We start from the raw sequence: 22,618 nt of genomic DNA on the forward strand, positions 1-22,618 counted from the left end.
TGAAAGAAGATACAGGTGGGACGACACGCAGCCCAACCGCGAAAACCGCAATTGGATTAAAAGCCCCTGCAAAAGCATAGCATTGAATCCACTGCATATTATAATCTGTTATTTTTTCAGATCAAGGTCAAGTTGTAGCCCAAGTGTGCAGTCAGGGGACACACATGCACACGCTTGCATCATCCAGAAGTGAACACCGCGCGTGGCTGTGTTTTGAAATCACCACTCGGCCGGAATGCGGTCGATCCCGTCAGATCTCAAGACAGCTAACAGAGCCTGGATTATAGTACCTGTACGGTACTTGGATGGGGTAACCACCATGCGTAATTGGTATTGAGACGCTACAGGGGGTGCCAGCGCCCGCCCCCCTCCATTTTTTAGACCGCGAACATTGCATTGATATTCACCGAAAAAATGCATTTAATGTATTATTATTATATACGTGGGCCCCTATTTATTTAGAACTACCCCATGCTGCGGGGCTACGTGGTTGACAGTAGAGGATAGTCTAGCAAAATCCATTGCACTAAGGCTTAATACCCAGGTCAATTCTCCAACCCGCACTGACCAGCGCGAAGTATGGTCAAATAACCCAGCAATACGGCCCTCATCCAGCAGTGGATTGAAGATGAGAGGGCTGCACATCTTAATGCATCAATAATTTGCAAATTAATTTTGCAGTTTTCATTTGTTCTCCCTTAATACATTATTGTAAAACCGTGTGTATAAGCTATTCTACATTTTAAGCTTTCATAAAAAATGTAATTTCAGTTCTATTATTTACCGGTTCAAGTGTTTGTATATAACACGTGGTGGACAGCAGAGGGCGGTACAGCAAACTCGATTGCTGCGCCAGTGGGGTACTTTGACCATACTCTTTGGTTTTATTCGGTAAAGTCACGTAGGTAAAACAAATTAAAATAAATTAAAATAAAATAAACAATTAAAACACGACGTTTCGGAGGCAACGCAAGCTTCCGTCTTCAGGTGGCTCAGCGGTAGCGCGAGCCGTCCTCAATCGGTTGCGATTCAAATCCTGATTGGGGACCGTCAATAAATGACGTCACGCACCTGGGGGGGGGGTGGTCAGACATTTGTGACGATGTGTGACGAGGGGGGGGGGTTTGAGAAATGTGACGTCACATCAAAATGCGCAGCTTTAAATAAACACGTTCTACTCAATTAAATAAGACTTTTTTAATGCATGTTTTCTCCTACATCAGAGTGCAACGGCACATTACATACGCACGACAATAGTTTAAAGCGATTTGAAGCATGTTTTATATATTTTGGGGGGGGGGGGGCAGAGCTTTGTGACGTCATATTTGGGGGGTCTGACTTTGTGACGCCGTGTGACGAGGGGGGGGGGTCAAAAATCGCGTGACGTCATTTATGGACGGCCCCTTATGTGTCTGACTCAACGCATCATCTATAAAATATATTACTTTGTAAGTCAAAAGTGGTCCTATGGATAGACTCGGACCCCCCCCCCCCCCGAATGGAAACGTGAAAATTCCACCACTGGCTCATGGGTGTAAACAGATGAGCACCGCCTAAATAGGCGGTGCTCATCTGACTGGCGTCGTGAAGTGTGTCCCATATAACCCACACAAACTGCACGATGTGCTAAGGCCCTCATCCAGCAGTGACACGCACAAAAAAACACATTCGTCAATAACACTGCTGTAAAAATAACAAAATATATGTTCGGCGACGTTTCGGGCAATGCCCCTTCAAAGCAATTGAACCTTCATAGCATCGACAGCACATGGCGAATAACACGTGCAGGGTTCACTGTGGAGATCCGGGAAGCTAGCAGCGCATTTTACTGTTGCACATTCGCTCGTTACTCGGCGCAACGTGTACGGCCACTTAATATTTTCGCCCTTAAATACATTCAGAAAATTAAACTTATTCAATCGAAATCAAACTGTGAGATTGTAATATTACTACGCGCTGGATATATTTGTCAAATGCTAAAGTTATTTTTTTTTAATTAAATGAACTTGCCTCCCGCTCAGCCGGCGCGCTCATTCACCGCTATTTAAACAATACGGGAAGTTGCCCAGTACTCCCATCACCACACAACTCAAATACATCTTCCTGAATTACCAACGGTACGGACGCGCATCATTCTATCATTTAGCGCAGCCATCAGCAAGCGGCGCCCGAATTTAACATGTCTCGTCCCTGACCCCGACCCGGCACCTCTACGGCCCGCTGATCTTCAACCGAGAGGCTTCGGGCTGGAGATCCAGGCGAGGTCGGTCGTGCGGCGGGACTCCGTCGGCGCTACCCAGAGGGAAGGAAGCGACGGCACCCGGCAAGGATGGCTTTTGCGACCTCTGCGCTCGTCCTGCTGACATTCTGGGCGCTCGTGTCTGCCTTGGACGCGCTGATCAGGGTGAGAAGAGAGTGTGGGGGGGAGGGGGTAAGTCATTGTTGTGGGTGAGTGACGTCACGGCGTTTGACAGAGCCCTGCTCTGCTGATGAGTCCCAGACCAGGGGGAAGCCGGCCTCGAGTTCGCCTGCTTAGTCGAATGACAGAGCATTAATATCCTCACAATCGTCAATAACACCACCGTAATGGGGGGGGGGGGGGGGGGTATGAAGAAGGGTCATTGCCCGAAACGTCGATGACTACATGACTGTATGTCTTTTTTGTTGTTGACAGCGTTAGTGTCCAATGTGTGGAGGTGTTTGTGTATCGCAAAAAGCAGTGAGACAAAGTCTTGCTGGATTATCGCGGTCTGGAAAGCCAATGTGATGACGTTTCTTGTAAATGATTTGTGCCCCTGCTCTCGTTTGCACATTCACAACCTGCAATGTCCTAGAGCTCAGAATATTTCTCTGTACTGGAGGAATCCGATGAGCTGTAAAGCTCTTTTCACACTGCCAACGGCCCTGTGCCGTGGTCGTCCTGGCAACAACTTTTTAGCTCAATGGGGCCTTGCCGGCTGGCTTCATGATAATATCTGAGTCTAAACCAAGACTCGGGCAAAGTTACGGCCCCCGGGCCCTATACGGTCCGTTGGGCTTTTTAATCCGGCCCGCCGAACTTGTCCAAATATTATTATTATTAAATTAAATTTTACCTTTCTCCTGTAATGCCCCCATTTCACCATTAGATGGCGCACTTTGACCGGGAGTTACGACATGTTTTTGTATTGTTCATGTTCGTGCAATTTGTTAAATTGCCTTGCAAATCAATGCTTTGCTACCTGTTAAAGACCAAATCATTTCATGTAATGATTTTTACACGTCATTTATATTAGTTCACACAAACACTCCATCCATCTGTTCCTGGCCCGGCCCCTCTGTCAAATTTTAGAACCCATTGTGGCCCGCGAGTCAAAAAATTTGCCCACCCCTGGTCTGAACGTCGACATGTGGAGACACAGAAGGGAGCTCTGCTGGAAGACTTTGCTGTTTTTTCCTGGATTTTTCTGTTTGCGCGTAGCCACTTTCAGATGTTTTCTTGTTCATGTGTTTGTTTGTTGCGGTTGCACCCGATTCAAGGGCCGAATGGCTCACAGGGCTGTACCTAATAAATGAACTGAAACTGAACTGCTGATACTTGCTTTAACTCGTGTTGGCGGTCAGTGACGCCATGGTGAAAGAGAAACCAATTTTTAAGATATGTCAATGTGCGACATTGGTAAGTTCATAAGCCTACACACCCTAACCCTTCCTCGATAGGCCACGGTCCTATTTGCATCGGGCTACACCGGTGTTCTGCTCTGCAAGGCCCGAGGGCCACTGGCTGATGGCCTTTAGTGCGGCTCCTGGCGTGCCGCCCCCGACAACACGCAAAGAGTGACACCCCCCCCCCCCCCCACCATCGTCGTGCTGCTGTGAAATGTGTGGCGGCCCTCGCGCACACTGATGAAGTCTTCTCGGCAAAAGTGCCCTCCTCTGAAAATGAGTGAAGAGCACTGGACCACACCCCACCCCAGACGATGCTACGATACATCCGACTGTGATAACCCAGCAAAAACGTGCACCGTTGCGCTACCGTCGGCGCGTCATTGGCCCAACGTTCCATGTTTACTGGGAAGTAAGATGCGTTGTCCTTCCCCCGCACCTCCGATGAGCGTGGTGGGCTACGTTCTGCTCGAAAAGATTTTAAAATACATCCCTGGCTGTTGCCTGACGATGCTAGTTGTCATTACTGACGAAACGTCGTACTCGAATTGTAAATGTTCTGGGTTTGCTCTCCAACACACCGGTGGTGCTGTACTAGTAACGAATTGGCACGTTGTGTTTACGTGACAAACCTTACTAATATGGCTGTGTCGGGTGGCGGCGGGTTTGACGACACATTTATATATTTACGCGATCTGACTAAAAAAAAAAAACTTCTATTATGGACACGAGATATGTTGTCCTTCACACTCGCTCTCATCGCGGACGCTCGTCCCCTCCGTGGCGCGTGGCGCAGGCGAGCTGGCTGGGTACGCGGTACGAGCATTGGATGACAACGCACAGCGTGGCCGTGTCGCCCGGGCACGTGCGTTGGACCAGCACGATACTCAACCGGGCCTTCTTGCGAGCCGGACACTGGCGCCCTCGACTGCTGCACATCTGGTGGGGTCATCTGGGGGGGAGGGGATTAGTGGGGGGGTTGTTTGACCATACTTCGTCATGCTGGTCAAACGAAAACATTGCTTATGAAAAAATAATCAACTTTACCCTTTCCTATTCAAAATGTACCCTTTCCGGCAAAGATACAGGAGGTGTTGAGATGTTCAAACGCTAAATGGACACCTATTACAAAGCATCAATTCCCTATTAACAACACGTGCTCGTGAGAAAACATGCAAACACAGATACTTTGATAATAATGTATGCATTGCCCTTGCAACTGATTGGCCTTCACTGGAGTGAGTCTCCTTGATGGCCTTATCTCACCACCAGTGATCGACCAAAGAACGGCAAACAGCACAAAGGCAGTGCAAATATCAAAGCATTAATAGCTCGATTTGAGCAGTTATATCTGAAGTCTGTATTATCGCCAGAAATTGTAAAGCCTATTTTTTTTGTTTATACCGGCAAAAAAGTGTCCCATAGAGAAAACATTCCTCACCTCCTGCTCTCCACGATCCACCAACCCCTTGCCTCCAAGGTGCCGTTAACTAAATTGGTAACGCAAAATGTTCGTCTGCGATGATGGCGAGCAGACGAAAAGCATCGAGCGCGACGACGATGATGATGATGATGACTAACAACTTCAACCCACCAGTGACCAAAGCGTGACCGATTTAAGTCGAGATTAACTTATCCAGTCAGAATGAAGACGCAAGGTCATTTTGGCGACGTTATTAAGAGGCCGCAGTGCACTGGGGACGACCACCGACGACGGTTTGCTGGCTATATATGTACATAAATAAAATAAATTACTTGACTGAGTTCGCTGACTCGCCGACCTGATAATATTGGGGGATTGAGAATAGGTTTTCCCCTTTTTTATGGCAACAAACAGTTGTGTTAAGATGTTAAAACACCAAATTTAAACCTTTTACAAGGAAACATGTCTGCATTAACCACAATACTTGTGGTCAGAATGCTAACAAAAAACACACTTATAATATATTCATTGTCTTTGAAACTGACTGGTCCACACCAGAGACAGATTTCTTTTGAGCCTAGCCTTTTGACGTCCTCCGGTCTAACACCCTTTGAGACGAGGTTCAAAATAAAGCTATCTCTGGTGTGGACAAATCAGTTTCAAAGACAATGCAAATATTATTAGAGTGTGTTTTTTTGTTTGCATTCTGACCACAAGTATTGTGGTTAATGCAGATATGATTCCTCGTAAAAGGTTTCAGTTTGGTGTTTTAACATCTTAACACCTATTTGTTGCCAGAAACAAGGGGAAAACCTATTCTCATATTTTGGTACTGGCAAAGGAGATCCCATGATATTGGGGGATTGTGGCGGAAAATGATGCACCCCTGACACGGTCATTTACGAACGAAGCGCGGACCTAAGCGTTTTGACCGCTGCAGTCGATAAGATTTAGGAGAACGACCAAGTGCAACCGACGGACTTGGACTCGACTCACGTTCCACAGGCCGTCTTCCACGGGGCTGGGACTGAGGCTAAAAGAGAACAAGCGCCGCCCAAAAGCCCGAACGCCTCTTCCCACTGCCTAGGTTCACGGCGGGGCTGGTGTTTGGGCTGGCCGGGATGGTGCTGTCCGTGGTGCTGCTCACCAGCAACCTCGCCAGCATGCTGAGGCTCCTGCTTTTCCCGGCGGCAGCCCAGCAACAGCAGCAGCAGCAGCAGCAGGTCCTGCAAGTCATTGTAAGTATCTGCGCAGCAGCCGCGTAGCAATCGTGCTTTTTTGCTGTTGTTTTTGTTTAAACGTAGGCGTTCTCAGCCAACGTTATGGTTCGTAATTTATTGGATTCTTTTTGGGTGAGGCCACCTATTGGTCTGCTCAAATTCGTGTCGTAAAAACCCTCCACTGCCTGACGTAGCCAAACAGATTGGAAAATCAATCGTGAATGGACCTCACATTTTCGAATGAAAGAAACTCATTTTGAAAAGTAGCCTTTTGGTTTGTTGACCTTCCTTCCACCTCCGATTAGCACGGTTGGCTACTTACAGCATGAAAGAAGTTCAACATACATATGTAAAGACTGTCAGCAAGTCTCGATGTGAAGACAGGGTGTCAGCGAGGCTGGATGCACAGACAAGGCGCCAGCAAGTCTGGAGGACTTTGGTTGGGAAATGCCCCAGAGGTCCTTGGTTGGGAAATTCCCCAGTGTCCAAAATAGAGAGTTGGGGAAATTCCCCCAGAGAATCCACGAGGTTAAAAGCAGGCCGAGAAGGGATGTTCGGGGCTGTCGAGAGGGACTCGGGCCATCGTCGCTGTCTTCACGTCGTCACTGTCTGCTCGGCCATACGATCTCCACGTCGGCATTATTTCATGACGATGTGGTCCTAAGCCACATTACGTGCAATAAAAGAAACCTCTGCAGCTGGAGTCCAGAGTCGTTACACATACATTGACACTAAGGCCAGTTTATGGGATACTTTGCAGGCAGAATTATAGGTTTCTGTGTGGGTCTGTGGGTCTGTTTGTGGGAATATGAGTAACTGTTTGACTCTATGAACGCGAGTCTTTTTCAGGGGTGAATGATGGGAGAGACTGTAAGGACAGATCTTGGGGGTCAAGTATCGACTGTGAGATCTGACAGAGGGTTGAATGATTGCACCCCGTGTGTGTGTGCGTCTGCGTGCCCCGACAGGTACCAGGTGTGAACTTGCCGCTGTCTCAAGCCTCTTACTTCTTCCTCGCCGTGTTGCTGAGCGGCGTCGTGCACGAATTCGGCCACGCCGTGGCGGCAGTCAAGTAACCAGCGCATCCTTCATCATCACCATAACAATTATCATGAATAATTTTTACGTAACAAAAAAAAACACGTGACACATTTCTCAATAACACTGCCCTTAAGTGAAGAATATCTAATTGATGACGTTTCAGTCAATGGCCCTTCTTCATAAACTAATAAATAGAGGCGCCTCCACTGTCTGTTGTACATTTTTCCTTTTAAGGCCACGGTGCCATTGACGAATGTGGTGGGTTTGTTGCTGTTTGTGCACCATCACCATCGCTTATTAGTGCCTACCTTACTACAAACCAATTCAGACCTTATTGGTCACCCCGTGTCCTTATAAATCTCAACGTTCATCCTACAAAAGTCCTATCGCAAGGGAGAAACACAAACACATGGACGATCATTTCTGTTTCCCGTATTCAAACGGCTGTACAACGTATGAACCTGAAAACACGTTTGAAAGGGCACCGCCAGTGGCGGTTGTCCCTGTGTGTCAGTGTGACACAAGGTCACTCGGCACCTGGCCTGCCTGCAGGCATTAGTCTGCCGGTAGGGGGCGACGATGGCCACTGTGCGTGCAATCCCAATGGAGCAATGTGCGAGTAAATCTTCTAATTGGACCGTGACGCCGGCACACAACGGCCTAGTCTGTCGAAGGACATCACGGGTATCTTTTAACGTCCACTGTAAAGCGGACGCCCACATTCCCCACGGTTAACACACTCGCAGTAATAATCAGGGCGGTCAGCCGCATTCAAACCGTGAACCACCGCAACGAACGTGCTTCCACTGCGCTGCGTCATCGCCCCCCTCCCCGCATTGTCACCATCATCAGCAATTATCTATCCACTGCTGGATGAGGGCCTACCCCCCCTCCCCATGCATCGCCGTCTCAGACTGTCGTGCACAGCAACAATCGACGGTAGCTCCGGCTCGCGAGTCCGATTTTGTCGTTCCCGTATCCGCAACGGATGCTACACACACTGCCCTGAATTTTTAAAATAAAAATTACCAGCTGTTCACCCGTTTTGTATTTCCAAACTGCCCTCTGCGTGGTACAAATCAGGACATCGGTGGAAGCGCAGGATTCAATTCCCTTAGTGGATTGCTCTATAAATGTTTGATTGAGAGCGCACGGTAAATATTTGAAGTGAAACCACATTGACGGCTAAAATGTATTGGATAGAAAAAAATGAACAGAGTGAAACCTTGTAGAGGTGGCTGGGTGGCTCAGTTGGGGGGGAGGGGGGGGGTCTGGTTCATAATCGCCGTGTTGGATACGCTCAGCCGGCACTGCTGAGATCTTGGGTTTTAGTCCACGCAGCCACCTCTGGTTAAGCCGGGTTCTCAAGTGTAGCGAGTTGATGGCCCCAGCGACGGTCATCGATGAATGCACAGAAGGGTCCATCACGTTAAATGTGGTCCTGCACTGAATTTGGCTGAATTGCAGCTCCGAGAATTAATAATATCTGTTTGACCGTGATCCGCCGAGCATTACCCTCAGTGCCCAGAGTGGCTGGGAAGCTGCTGCCCTGAAAGCGCAGAGGTCACTCGGATCTCATATAAGTTGTTCCGTGATATTACATTTCCGTGGGCCGTCCTCTTCATATGAGAGGCTGCACTCTCCTGTGAAAGATCCGAACGGGCACCTCATCTTGCGACGTGGCGCCGATAGCACAGTTGTGTGGAGAAGCTCCCAGCGGCATGTGGTGCGAAAACGTCGGACATCGTGCCATGACCCGAGAACAAAGTAGATAAAGGGACATTCCGTCACCTCCACATATCCAGGTGTTTCCACTGAACAAGTAAAAGTATTTCTTTACACAACCCATCAGCCGCTCGGCCTTCTGGCAGTGCGTGATTTTCAGGAGCATTGGCTCAAAACAAGCGGCTTTAAAAAAAAGCATCGCTTGGCTGTGTTGGCCGCGGTGCGTGAGCAAAGACAAACACGGGAGAAAGAAAAAACAACACATCGACGCGTCCGTCGATAATAGAGCGGCCTTCAAAGGAAATCGCGTACGACGTTTCACGCAGTGGCCCTTCTTCAGAGCGCATCGGAGCTCAGAGCCGCGCCGCCTCCGCGCGCGCCGCGTTTTTCCGCAGGGAGCAGGTTCGCGTCAACGGCTTCGGCTGTTTCCTGTTCGTCCTCTACCCCGGAGCCTTCGTGGAGCTGCACACTCCGCACCTGCAGCTCGCCTCCCCCAGCCAGCAGCTGCGCATATTCTGCGCGGGTACGAACGCCGGCCGGGATACGAGACACGCGGCGGGAGCCAGGGCCGGCTCGCATCGAAACTCGGCCGGCTAGCATGACGTGACTTTGGCAGCAGAGGTTCAACGGGAGGATGCGTCCGCGACGTGACTCTTAAACTAAACTCACCTTTTTATTTGACCACGTAAGGCGCGCTGAGCTGACGTTAACTCTTTTTCAGTGGCAACCCGGCTGCCGCAAATGATGGCTCAACGAAGTGGCCTTATCGCGTGGGAATTTAGAGAAGCCAAAATACTCTTAAACGCACGTCGATTCTAAATGCGGAGGGAAAAGCGGAGGGAAAATCCACGCGACCACGGGGAAAGAGACACGCAAACTCCAAATATAAAGGCATCAGGGTCGGGATTGAACCCACGACCTCCTGTACACCAGGTGAGTTAACATCTTGCCACCGTGGCGAGACGTTAACTACCTTACCAATGCTTAAAGATGGCTGCATCGCGCGATGCTCTACAGAAGCTGCAGGGTCTCCCGCCGAGCCATCAGATGCAGAACAGCAGAGGAAAAATAGCAAGGTCTTGAGCTGGAACGTTAATGAAGCGGTACTGATTTTGTTGTCAACGCCGCCGAACTAGGATTTGAACTCGCGACCTTTGGACTGCGAGCCACTAGCTCTACCGCTAAGCTACCTTACCGGTTGGTAACACACATGGACAAGGCACGGCTAGTGGATGCCCACTACGGAGATGGAGCCACAAAATCGGGAGCCGGATGGATAGACCACGGCCGACGGTGATGATGATGATGATGACGCACGTGTGCTGCGTGACAGGTGTTTGGCACAACTTTGTGCTGGTGGTGGTGGCCGCGCTGGCGCTGCTGCTCATGCCCTGGGCGCTGGCGCTGTTCTACCGGACCGGCGCCGGGGCCCTCGTCACGGCCGTGGTTGAGGTGCATCGTCCGTGTCTCTTCCTAAGTTTCACTTCATCGTCTGTAATAATAAGAATAACGACGATTAGTAAAACGTGATTCCTAGATGATTCGTAACTTTGTTTTTTAGTCAAATGTGTGACGTACAACCTCCTCCTCCACCCGACACGGCCGATTAATAAAATTGTCACGTGATGAACAAACGTGGCCAATTTTTTTTACCGCTGCAGCAGCTATACTGTTGTTGCTGTTGGAGAGCGATCAACACACGTTTAACAATCGTTTACGCCGGTCATTACAAGCAGCATCTTCTCTGCCTCTCCAGCCTCTCTACGTGTTGTGAAGAAGAAGCTATTGGCTGAAATATAGCCTGCTACATAGTTATCCTTGACGGCCACACGGTGTCATTGACGAATGCGTTGAGTGTTTTGAATAATAATTTCAGTAAGCACTTGCGATTTCTCACTCGGCCGGCTGTTGGCCCTCACCTGCTCATTAGGCTCCTCGCACGAGCGCTCACAGTCACCGTCTGCCCCCCCCCACACCGCCCCCACAGCCCCCCCCCACCTCTCACACAATCGTAGCGAGAGTTTGTGACCCGGGGATGTGGCGTCACGCAGCCGGACTTTCACAGAGCGCCGAGCAACGCGAGCGTCTGGCATCTTGGACGCAATTTGACAATGTGTCGTGGCCAATTAAAATAATAATAATAATGATAATGAGTTGTGTTTGAAGGAGACGCCCTCCTGAACGCTGGGGCATCTCAGAAAGGACCCTCCTGAACAAAAGTCCTTTGACTTGACGAGGCTTTTGTGGATAAATAACTGATGGTAATTATCAGTGTCTATCAAAGAACGCCGTCAACGTTGTTACAGATAAATCGATAGATCGATCGATCGACCGACCGATCGCCTGGTTGACGCCACGGTGGCGAGACGTTAGCTACCTCGCCTGGTATACAGGAGGTCGTCGGTTCGATCCCGACCCTGACGCCTGCTGCATGTTTGGAGTTTGCGCCTCTCTCCCCGTGGTCGCGGGGATTTTTCTCCGGCTCCCCCGGTTTTTTCCCTCCACATTTAGAATCAACAACGCGCGTTATGTCCACGTGATGACAAGTCACTTCCGTTGAGCTGTCATTTGCGGCTTCTGAAAAAAAGAGCTAAGATAGCTAGGTGGGGCCTTAAACGTGGTAAAATAAAAATACGTTTTTAGTTTAAATAGACCTCTTGACCCCCCCCCCCGCCCCCACCGCCCGCCACCCCCACCACCGTACACCGAGCGCAGGACTCTGGTGTGGGCGGCGGGCTGGGCCTGCGCGTGGGCGACGTGGTCACGACGGTGGGCGAGTGCAGCGTGGCCGGAGCCGCGCGCTGGGCCGGCTGCCTGGTAGAGGAGGCGGCCAGACCGCCGCAGGGCTTCTGCCTGTCGAGCGCCGGCCTGCACCTCCTGCTGCTGCAGCGGCCCGCATCTGGTGAGGTTGGGCATGACCACGACTGCCTTTGCGACAGATGATGATGATGATGATGGTGGTCACGATGGCGATAATAATCCACGATACATTTGTATTTGTTTGGGTGTTAGATCGCGCAAATATGAATGCGTCATTAAACCCGCCGCGACCCGACACAGCCAATTAGTAAGGTTTGTCACTAAACAGAACGTGCCAATTAGTTACGAGCACACCGCTGTGTCGGAGAGTCAACCCGCAACATTTAACATTTGAGTACGAAATTTGGCTGGTGATTACAACCAGCTTCATCAGGCGATTTTGCCAAAATTGCGAAGAAGTCTCCGTGTTTCGGTCCTAAATGAAACAAAAAATATCCTTTATTATGGATAATATTGGTCACAAAAGCCGACTTGTTAAACGATAATCATCATTGTGATTCGTTTTGGAAGAGCCTCCCTCCCCTGTACACCACGGTGTCTCAAGAGAAAGCTGCACACACGATGAGCGACTTGCGTCGCATCTCATCTCAACACATTTCCGAAGAAGAATCTTTATTTGGGCTGGTGGAATCCGACGAGCCGCGAAGCTCTTTTTCACACGTCCATTTGCCGTTGTGCCGTAGTGTACCGCCGGGAAGACGGGAGCGTTGAGTGCTGTCGGAACGGCAGCGAGACCGACCTCTGCTTCTCCTACTCCTACTCCTCTTCCAACGCGAAGGATTACACCACGAAGGTACATCATCATCACCACCATCATCTTCATCACGATCATCATCACCATCAGCACGATCATCATCATCATCATCAACGATCGACCGTCAACGTCGTCATGAATGGAATATTCATCATCACTATCATCAGCATCACAGAACCACCATCGCCACCATCGCCATCACCACCACCGCCACCACCACCGTCGTCGTCGTCATCATCTCGTCATCGTCTGCGCGTGCCCACGTGTGTGGGCAGTACGCGTGCCTGTCGGTGCGCAGGGTGCTGGGCGAGAGCCGGGCGTGCGGGAGCAATGCGGATTGCCGGGGAGCGGCGGCGGCGGCGGCGGCGGCGGCCGGAGGAGAGGGCGGCGGTGGCGGCGACGCCGGCGCGCTGTGCGTGTGTCCGGCGCTGGGGAACGGCACGCGGCTACTGCGCGTGGTGCACGCGCCGCGACCCCACACGCTCTACGTGGGGCACCCCCTGCAGCCGCTCTACTCGGGTCGGCTTTACCGACACGAAATTCCAACAGATAATAACGTTCCTAAAAATGTTGCGTTTCTTTTGTATACACGTCGTTTTGAGCCGTAGGCTTTCGCGACCAATATTGTCCACCTATTAGGGATGTTTTATAAATATATATTCGGAATCGGCGTGTTTATTTAGACGGCAGGGAATCCGATGCGCTTTGAAGCTCTTTTTCACAGATGTACAGTCGCGGTCGTGTATTGCGCGCAAGGTATCGCAGTGGTAATGTGGCGCGCTGACCTTAACACTACTCGCATTAACACACACCGCATTGCTCACGTACAATGACACACACAATTACACGCACACACCGCATTGAACACACACGCAACTCGCACTCACCGAGGCCACACACACACACACACACGACGTTACACATGCCATATTAAAGACTCACGATTACACACACACGCCAAATCAAAACGTGCGCGCAATCATAAATGGATACAATTACACGCAGAATTATGCTCGCGCACACACGATTGGGCACGCTCGCACACGATTAGGTACGCACAATTACAATACATTATACACACCTCGCACAATTACACACGCATGCATCACATTGCACACACACATACATCGCTTCAAAGACAAATACCCCCATTGTAGCCTTAACAGACTGTTGGGCAACTGCTGTTAGTGAGTAGCGTCTATGAAGGGCGACCGGCACGGCACACGAGTGGGTGGGGTGGCCAACACCACGGCTACACAAAGACAAAGATTCCCCGTATAACCTCAACAGACTGTAGGAGCAATTGCTGTTAGTGAGCACCTATGAAGGTCGGCACGGCACATGAGGTGGGTGGCCAGCACCACGCCCGGCCGCCTTTACCTCCCCAGTGGTGATGCACCAGGTACTCATTTCAGGCTATGTCGACCTAGGGGAGGCCCAGGACTGGTTCAGATAATCGTCACTGGTGATGGCCGTGAGCGTGAATCGAACTCGGGTCGCCAGGCTCGTGGCGCAGAGCGGCTAACCGCTACACTACTGCTCTACACACACAGGCACACACACACACACCACTCACACACGTGCGTGCATTCACGGGCACATCTACCCAAATAGCTGTGCTCGCTCAAAGCAAGAAGCTATTAATGTTACAGAGGCACTTCCAGTGAGATGCTATTACTTTTTTATGTAAAATCTGTTGATATTATTTTGTAATGAGATTCTCTCTCATACCACCCCCAGTCACGATGAGCGACTACGTCCCGAGATTCACCTTCCTCTCCATACACCTGCCTCCCATGCTGGAAACTTTCTGCAAGTAAGTTCACAGTACATTAGGTGGCCAAGTGAGCGGGTGGGTGAGTGAGAGAGTTGGTGAGTCGGTGGGCAGGCGGGCGGGTGAGCGGGCGGTTGTGTGGGCGAATTAGTGAGTGTGTAGGTGGGTGTGTTTTTAAGTGACTGGGTGAGTGAGTGAGTGGGTGAGTTAGGGGCTAGATGAATGAGTGTGAAAATGGCTGCATGGCCAGACAGACTAGATTGAGACCATCAGCCCACTACACTCGAGGACCCGGTTTATTACCTTCGCTTGTGTGGCTCAAACCCAGATTCTAACCCAGGCTGTCAGCGGTGCCAGCCGGCGCTCTGACACCTGTGTCACCCGGCCACCCACAAATGAGTCACAAAACCTTTGCTGATCTCGTCAAGGAGCATAAAGCATCACGCAAACTGTGGTCATCCTCGCAGCGGCTCCTGGCTAACCTTCGAACAAAGACTGTCACCGCATCGCGCACTTTCGGATGCGCTTCTGCGGCCGTCTGGAACGCTCTTCCAATATTGGGAAGCCACTGTAGCTATACACTTTTAAATCTAAATTGAATACTCGTTTTTTGCAGAACCGCTTTTTGTGTTTAGTTTGTTGTCCTTCCCCCGGCACCCCTGATTCGCACGGTTTGGCTATGTACGCTGCGAAAAAAGTATCAGCATACATACATGAACACGGTTCTCTGCTACTACTACCGCCACCACCACCCAGGTACCTGGTGTCGCTGTCGGGAGCGCTGGCGCTGGTGAACTCAGTCCCATGCTTCGCCCTCGACGGACAGTGGATCCTGACGGCGCTGCTGGAGCTGGTGCTGACGGGGCACGAACGCGTCGCCTCCTTGGTGCTGCTGGGTGGCACCGCCCTGCTGGCAGGCAACGTGTGCCTGGGGATGTGGACGTTGGTCGTCGGGCAAATGTAACCGGCGCCGCCAAAGGCGGCGGCGACGACTGGGCGCCGCGGTGGCGAGATGTTTACCGCCTCGCCTGCTGTACAGGAGGTCGTGGGGACGATCCCGACCCTGACGCCTGCTGTATATTAGGAGTTTGCGTGTCTCTCTCCCCGCGGTCGCGTGGATTTTTCCTCCGGTTTTCCCATCCACATGCGGGCTCCAACGTGCGTCGAGAGTATTTGGCTGCTGTAAATTTCCACGCGATGAGCCCTCTCCGTTGAGCTGCCATCTGCGATCGCCAGGTCGCTTCTGAAATGGAGCTGCACAGCTCAGTGGGGCCTTACCTGGTCGAATTAAAAACAGCGGCCGTGAAGCGGCGCTCGCGGCGGCAGCGACCGACGGTGCCGCGGGGCTCGCGACGCGCAGGTGAGCCGTCGTGTATTTTTATTCTCTTTATTTAAAGGGGGCTTGTTGCGTAATGAAGAAAAAAATTTCAACGGGTCGCGTCGATGACACTGTGGCTTTTGCAAGGAATGACAAGGCGTGCGATGAGCGGCGTTTCGCAGGCAACGGGGCGTTCTCCGTAGCGCGGTGCGAAGCGCCGACGTGCGCGGAGACTTCGGAGGTCTCGCCGTGGCCAGAACTGTTGATGCAAATCCCAGGGCTTAGATGGTCATGGAACACTTTCTGCGCCAGCCCCCTCCCCCGTGCCTCCCGCGGAAAACGGAATGGCTTGGGTGGAGATGAACGCGGGAGCAAGGAAATATTTTTCACAGCTCAGCCTCGGACAGCTCCTCTGTTGAACTTCAGCCGCCGATGGCCACCACACCTCGGCAATACGTTCTCGCCCTCTGGTCAGATCCCACAGCTGCAGCGGGCACAGGAGATACGCGGCGACCTCTCATGTTCCCGCCCTAAGTGTACCCCACCATCTGGTCTCAGGGTCTTCTCTTTCCCCTTGGTCATAAAGACGACTTTTCACACAAAAAATGCGTTTTCATTCTATTCCTCCCCAATTATTTGAGGCCCACGCACGATCACATTTTTTTGTCGTTCGCGTTAGGCCACGTAAACGGATCTGGCCAAATTCGTGTTGTATGAAACCCCTCCAGCACAGCGGGCCAAACGGAAGAACATTTCTACGTGGGTGTACGAGCGTCGGAAGTGAACGACGTGCCAATATTCTTGATCGTTTCAGCTCGCTCACTGGCGGCGAGCTGAAGAATGATTCTCACAGCCACGCGGGCTAAGACCTTTTGGCGCTTGCTGGACGCGTCTGGCTGGATGTTCGAAGGCGTGTTTACCCCCAAGAGGAAAATCATCTGGTGACTTTGACAGATGTGTCGTTTTTAATCGGAACGATTTTTTCTTCTTTTTACAATGACAATAAAGTTGCAAAAACGTTTCGCAGCCCAAGTTCCCACTGCGTTGCGTGGCCTCTCGCGTCTCTGCGTCTGAAATCAACTCTAGCCTCCCGTAAATCACGTGGCTTCTGTGTGGTCACCACCGCTCCTCAATAACCCTCTCTGCTTGCCCCTTGTGGTAACACAACAATGCATGGTCACACAAAGACAAAGCGCTGCTTGCGAGCACCTATGAAGGCTGGAACAGTACACGATGGGGTGGGTAGCCAACACTACACCCGACCGCCTTTGTCTCCCCAATGGCGATGTTTACACACCGCACCAGGTACTCATTTGAGGCTGAGTCGGCCTAAGGGAGGCCCATGACCGGTTCAGATAATCGCACTGGTGTTGACCGTGAGCGGGAATCGAACGCGGGTGGCCGGGTTCATTGCACAGCGCGCTAACCACTGAACTACCGCTCCCCACATGGTAACACGAAGACAAAGATCCCCCATGTAGCTTTTAACATACTTGGGGCAAGTGCTGTTAGCGAGCACCTATGAAGGCCGGCACGGCACACAAGGGTGTGGGTGGCCAGCACCACCCCCAGCTACCTTTGTGGTAACACACACATGGTAACGCATATACATGGCCAAGCACACACATGGCAATGCACACACATGGCAAGACAACCGTTGCAGCGGAGGGTAAACGTGGGAACGCGTTCGTGACATCCGGACACTATGACCCAAAACCCCGAGTGTTTTATTTTGTTGTTCACAAATCTACGTTGCTTAGCAGCATCGTGAGTGCCAGCAGTGACTCTGCAAGTCGAATGCGTCACACTGACCTTTGAGAACGGTACGTGGACCTGGGCGGGACATTACCAAGGCAGCGCTGGCGACGCTGCACGTGGTTGTAATCCAGCACGAGCGGAGGAAGCGGCCAGGGTTGATGGATCACACTCAGATGGTGTAAATCCCCATTCTACCCGTGGGCATTGAGGTGCCATACCCTTGCTGGCCAGATAAGGCAGTACACAAGTGCAAACTAATCTCCCATCTTTTTCCGTCTGTATGGGGAGTGTTTACCCTCCTCGCGCGCGTGGGGTTTTCTCCAGCTGAAACCATTTCCTACCCGCGTGTATAAACACTCATTCGATGTGCTGGAAACATCTTGATATGTCGAGGACCACGGAGCTTGGCCAATTGTTGGTGGTGCCGGCCCATGTGTAGCGTCGGAATCGCGTATGCACACACCGCCTGTATCCACTTACCTGCAGTTGCAGCCAGAGGTCTGTAGGGTGTGCTTGCCAGTACGAGGGGATAGAGAGGGAGCCGGACCCAAGGGAGGCTGGGTTCCCCTCCCCTACCCCAGGTGGGGGGGCTGGGAGAGGGGGCCCTTCCAGGATCTTCTGGAAGGTTTCAGAAAGGGGGCGGTACCAGGGGCGGAGGGTCCCCTGGAGGTGTATAAAAGGGGCACCCCAAGTACAGCTCGGGGCAGTGCTACGAAGACTGAAGAGCAGCGAGACTAGGACCCTAGGACCCCGAGCCTGCTGCCCTTGTAAGGGCCGGGTCGAGCTTGGACCAGTGGTCGGACCCATACCTTGGCTGGGTCGGGTAAGATATCCTCCCCTTGGGCACTGATAGCCGGAGGGCTAAGGGTTGAGTTGGCAGTGTGTGAGTCACGTTAGCCCGGAGGCTGTACCTCCCTAGATAAGGGATGTTAAGGGAGTTGTCTGTTAGTTAAACAATAAACCGTGTTGCCTCTACGACAACGTCTCCATAAGAACTCACGACACGTGCAGAAGCTGGATGGATTGTCGAAGGCTGGCGAAGGCTTTGGGAGGCTTTCACCCAGCAGTGTATATATCATAATAATGATTACAATAATGATATCTCACACTGGTTTTCAAACGGTCGAGTGTCGTAAAATAGATACCCAGACAAAAATCCATCTCCACAAAATCCAAGTCTCTCCACGTAATACTAAATAATATAATCATTTATTTCTTACACATACTTGCCTTCCCTTCCGGGGAGGGCATCATTTCATCAGCAATGTTTAAATACAAACCTAGCAGCAGCAACAACAAAAAACTACTCTGGACCGGTTTTGTCAACACAGTGTCTCATCAGCAGTAAGGCTTGCTGTCCAAATGGAGCGGGGTGGCCTAGATTTCCCCTGACAATGGACTGTGGCTCATCACCTCTGCGGGCAGGGGTGTGGGAGGGGGGTTAATGATTACTGAAAGGGCGACGAGCAGCAGAGGAGGTGAGATGTGTGTTTATTGTGTGTCCGTGCACGTGACCTGTGTTTGTTGTGTGTCCGTGCACGTGACCTGTGTTTGTTGCGTGTCCGTGCACGTGACCTTTAAAAACCGCAGCTCTTTCATTGCCGGCGCAGCAACCGAGGACACGCGGGTGTTTTGTGCAACGACGCTCGCCCGCCCACCCATCCAAACACTATCCAGGCTAACGATCTGTTTTATATATGAGCTCTATATATATACTACAGATGAGTTCGATTTACAAATAATCAGATTTTTTTAAAGAACAATTTCAGATGGGGGGGGGAGGGGGGGGGTTTGTTTTCCCCCAGATCACGTGCATTACGGAGTGATTGAACGCGGCGCGTCTCCGCGGTGCTCACAAAGGCGACGTCAAAAAAACAAAGTCCGATGGCACGTGGCGCGCGCCAGATTCGCAACATAAGTGAACGTCACGCGAGGTGACATCACTCGTTGTGGCGTCACGACCTTCGGATTCAACTCAAATTAAAAAACGCGGATGTGTTCCGCATTTTGCATCTGGACTCAATTGACGGATTTTTCAGGATTATTTCGAAAATCGTAAAAACACCTCTTCTCGTACACGTGGACATATGCATAGTCTATATATATGTAATGTAGCTCTCAGAGACACCGTCTTGTTCAGTTATATGTATATTGATTATGAATAAAGTCCGCCGACTCACTGATAACTTAACGAGTGACCGCGAGTGACCATATACACTTTGCTAACTTAGGTAGCTCTATTCTAAGACAACGTAACTCTAAGCCTTCCAAAACTACAAGGTGCACACTCCAGGACGATGAAGACGACCCGCTCCGAGGTGACGATGGCGACGGCAGTGCCCCCACTACAGCAGCCCAGAGCCCCGGTTCACGCCGGCTTTTATCATCCTCACGACCCGGCCACGCCCCTATTCCCGAACCCTCTCTCACCGCACCTGGCCCTGTCTGTCTCTGCCCTTATTACAATTTACGACCGTTAGGTCACGTGCTTCCTCTCACGCAACCCTGTCAACGCTTGTCGCGTCAATCATCGTTAGCGACCACTCAGGTCCCACGTTACCCTAACGTGACCCTGTCTGTTCCCATTATGTTAATTAGTAACCATGGCCACGGGGAGCCGTACTGTCCCTACATCACCCCGTACTGGCCTTACAAATATATATAAAACTAGCTTGACTACCCGGCTTCGCCCGAGACTTGGATTCTTGTCTTGGATTAATACACGGCCTACGCGGAGGGTGGGGGGGGGGATGCGTGACGTCAGCAGGCACACTGTGTGATGCTGCCGCATGCGGGTGACATCACAGGTGTGACGTCACCGCTCACTTGCCGTGCAAAACATATACATTATTGTACCCCCCCCCCCCCAAATACAAAAGTCTACTTTTAGACTTTTTTTGCATTGTGTACAGTCTGGAAGCTACCGACATGCCAAATTTCAAGTTTGTTGCATGTTTGGAAGTATGCTAAACATTTCGAACAGACACACATTCACACATTTCCCTTATATATATAGATATAGTCCATATTAATATTGGAGACATTACACATTCAAATCACCTGTCTGGAAAGTAAACCAATCGTGTTCTCTCGTACAAGCCAAAGCAGTTTGAGCCTGGTTAGTAATTGGATCAGTCATGCCCAGTCCTGGACATTGCAGATCGTGAATGCTTGGGCGGTGTGAGATTGCTCTGCATGAGATGGCAGAGACGGATTGTTGAATCCCAATTGTCAATGTTGTGGGTTTACTCTCCGACACATCGGTGTGCTGAACTAGTTAACGAATTCATACTCTTTGGTTCTATTGGGTAAAGTCACGTAGGTAAAAAATTAAATAACAAAAATCACGACGTTTCGGCCACAACACAAGCGGCCTTCATCAGGTGAAGGGACGAGACTGTCTGGAGGACAGTCACGAAAGCTTTAAATCTAGAATAGTTAACGAATTGGCACGTTTTGTTTACGTCATGACGGCCGCACGGTCGAGACTCAGCACGGAGCGGCGGGCCCAGTGCAACACACGCGGAGTCGGGAGAGGAGAGACCACCACAGCTTCGGGAGATGGAGCGACGAAATGAGCTCCGCTCGTAAAGATTCAGGTGGGTCATTACAAAGCAGGATCGTAAGAGATAGCGACAGCTTGCGGGGGGGGGGGGGGGAGGGGGAGGGCTTCATCCAGCAGTGGATAGATCTCGGGATGATTGATGATGATGGAGTTGAGAAATATTTTGCGTCCCACTTCAAGATGTATTGATAATTGGCACAATCAATCGTCAGCTTTGAAGATGTTTGTTTCCAGCGATGCATCGTAGACATTGATCGATTTTCATTTCTGTTTGTTCTCAAGGGATCGTTTGGAATATTTTTGTCCCCTCCCGATACGCCTGTGGTGCCACACTCGGCTCAACTTGCCCGATCTCTCTCTGTGCTATGAAGAAGGGCCATTGCCCGAAACGTCGCCTATGATATATACATTTTCTTGTTGTTTGCGATTGTGCTCCACTGACTACGCAGCAGCAGCATTCAATAATTCGTTTTTAAAATGTTTTTTTTTACATTACTATTTAATTTTCTTCCACCAATGTATGTTCAAAATGTGGCGCGTGCGAAGAACATGTTGGACAGCGTTTGGTTTTCTCCTGTGGTGAGCAGTGCACCTCCTTGAGTTGGTGGCGGCTCCTCGCTACGTGACTGCTGCTGCCTTTCCGCTCGTCTGTGGTTCCTCTTCCTGGCGCCTCGGAGTCGTCCTCTCTCTCTCTCTGAGTCGTCCTCTCTCTCTCTCTGAGTCGTCCTCTCTCTCTCTCTGAGTCGTCCACTCTCTCTGAGTCGTCCATACTCTCTCTCTCTCTGAGTCGTCCACTCTCTCTCTCTCTGAGTCGTCCACTCTCTCTCTCTCTCTCTGAGTCGTCCACTCTCTCTCTCTGAGTCGTCCTCTCTCTCTCTGAGTCCTCCACTCTCTCTGAGTCGTCCACACTCTCTCTCTCTGAGTCGTCCACCTTCTCTCTCTGAGTCGTCCACTCTCTCTCTCTCTCTCTGAGTCGTCCACTCTCTCTCTCTCTGAGTCGTCCACTCTCTCTCTCTCTCTGAGTCGTCCACTCTCTCTCTTTCTCTGAGTCGTCCTCTCTCTCTCTCTGAGTCGTCCACACTCTCTCTCTCTGAGTCGTCCACTCTCTCTGAGTCGTCCATACTCTCTCTCTCTGAGTCGTCCACTCTCTCTCTCTCTCTGAGTCGTCCACTCTCTCTCTCTCTGAGTCGTCCTCTCTCTCTCTGAGTCCTCCACTCTCTCTGAGTCGTCCACACTCTCTCTCTGAGTCGTCCACCTTCTCTCTCTGAGTCGTCCACTCTCTCTCTCTCTGAGTCGTCCACTCTCTCTCTCTGAGTCGTCCACTCTCTCTCTCTCTGAGTCGTCCACTCTCTCTCTTTCTCTGAGTCGTCCTCTCTCTCTCTCTGAGTCGTCCACACTCTCTCTCTGAGTCGTCCACACTCTCTCTCCGAGTCGTCCACTCTCTCTCTCTGAGTCGTCCTCTCTCTCTCTCTGAGTCGTCCTCTCTCTCTGAGTTGTCCTCTCTCTCTCTGAGTCGTCCTCTCTCTCTCTGAGTCGTCCTCTCTCTCTCTGAGTCGTCCTCTCTCTCTGAGTCGT

At 51.0% G+C, this 22,618-nt stretch overlaps 1 protein-coding gene across 2 annotated transcripts; it reads left to right on the forward strand.

Annotated features, from left to right (window-relative positions):
* Positions 1-1,380: 1,380 nt before the first annotated feature.
* Positions 1,381-16,741, forward strand: MBTPS2 (membrane bound transcription factor peptidase, site 2). Of its 2 annotated transcripts, XM_076074653.1 has the most exons (12): positions 1,381-2,117; positions 2,239-2,404; positions 4,442-4,587; positions 6,156-6,306; positions 7,257-7,360; positions 9,450-9,577; positions 10,388-10,506; positions 11,770-11,956; positions 12,558-12,667; positions 12,904-13,040; positions 14,369-14,444; positions 15,159-16,741. In XM_076074653.1, the coding sequence occupies exons 2-12, from the start codon at positions 2,330-2,332 to the stop codon at positions 15,615-15,617; spliced, it is 1,692 nt and encodes a 563-aa protein (XP_075930768.1). In that variant the 5' UTR covers positions 1,381-2,117; positions 2,239-2,329; the 3' UTR covers positions 15,618-16,741. The 2 variants fall into 2 exon arrangements, with proteins under 2 accessions (XP_075930768.1, XP_032828571.1); XM_032972680.2 differs by having other exon boundaries at positions 1,382-2,404; positions 12,904-13,147; positions 15,159-15,508.
* The last annotated feature ends 5,877 nt before the right edge of the window (positions 16,742-22,618 follow it).

This window comes from Petromyzon marinus, chromosome 49 (assembly GCF_048934315.1).
Source record: "Petromyzon marinus isolate PM22_M1 ecotype Great Lakes invasive population chromosome 49, UKy_Petmar_22M1.pri1.0, whole genome shotgun sequence".
Classification (NCBI taxonomy): domain Eukaryota; kingdom Metazoa; phylum Chordata; class Hyperoartia; order Petromyzontiformes; family Petromyzontidae; genus Petromyzon; species Petromyzon marinus.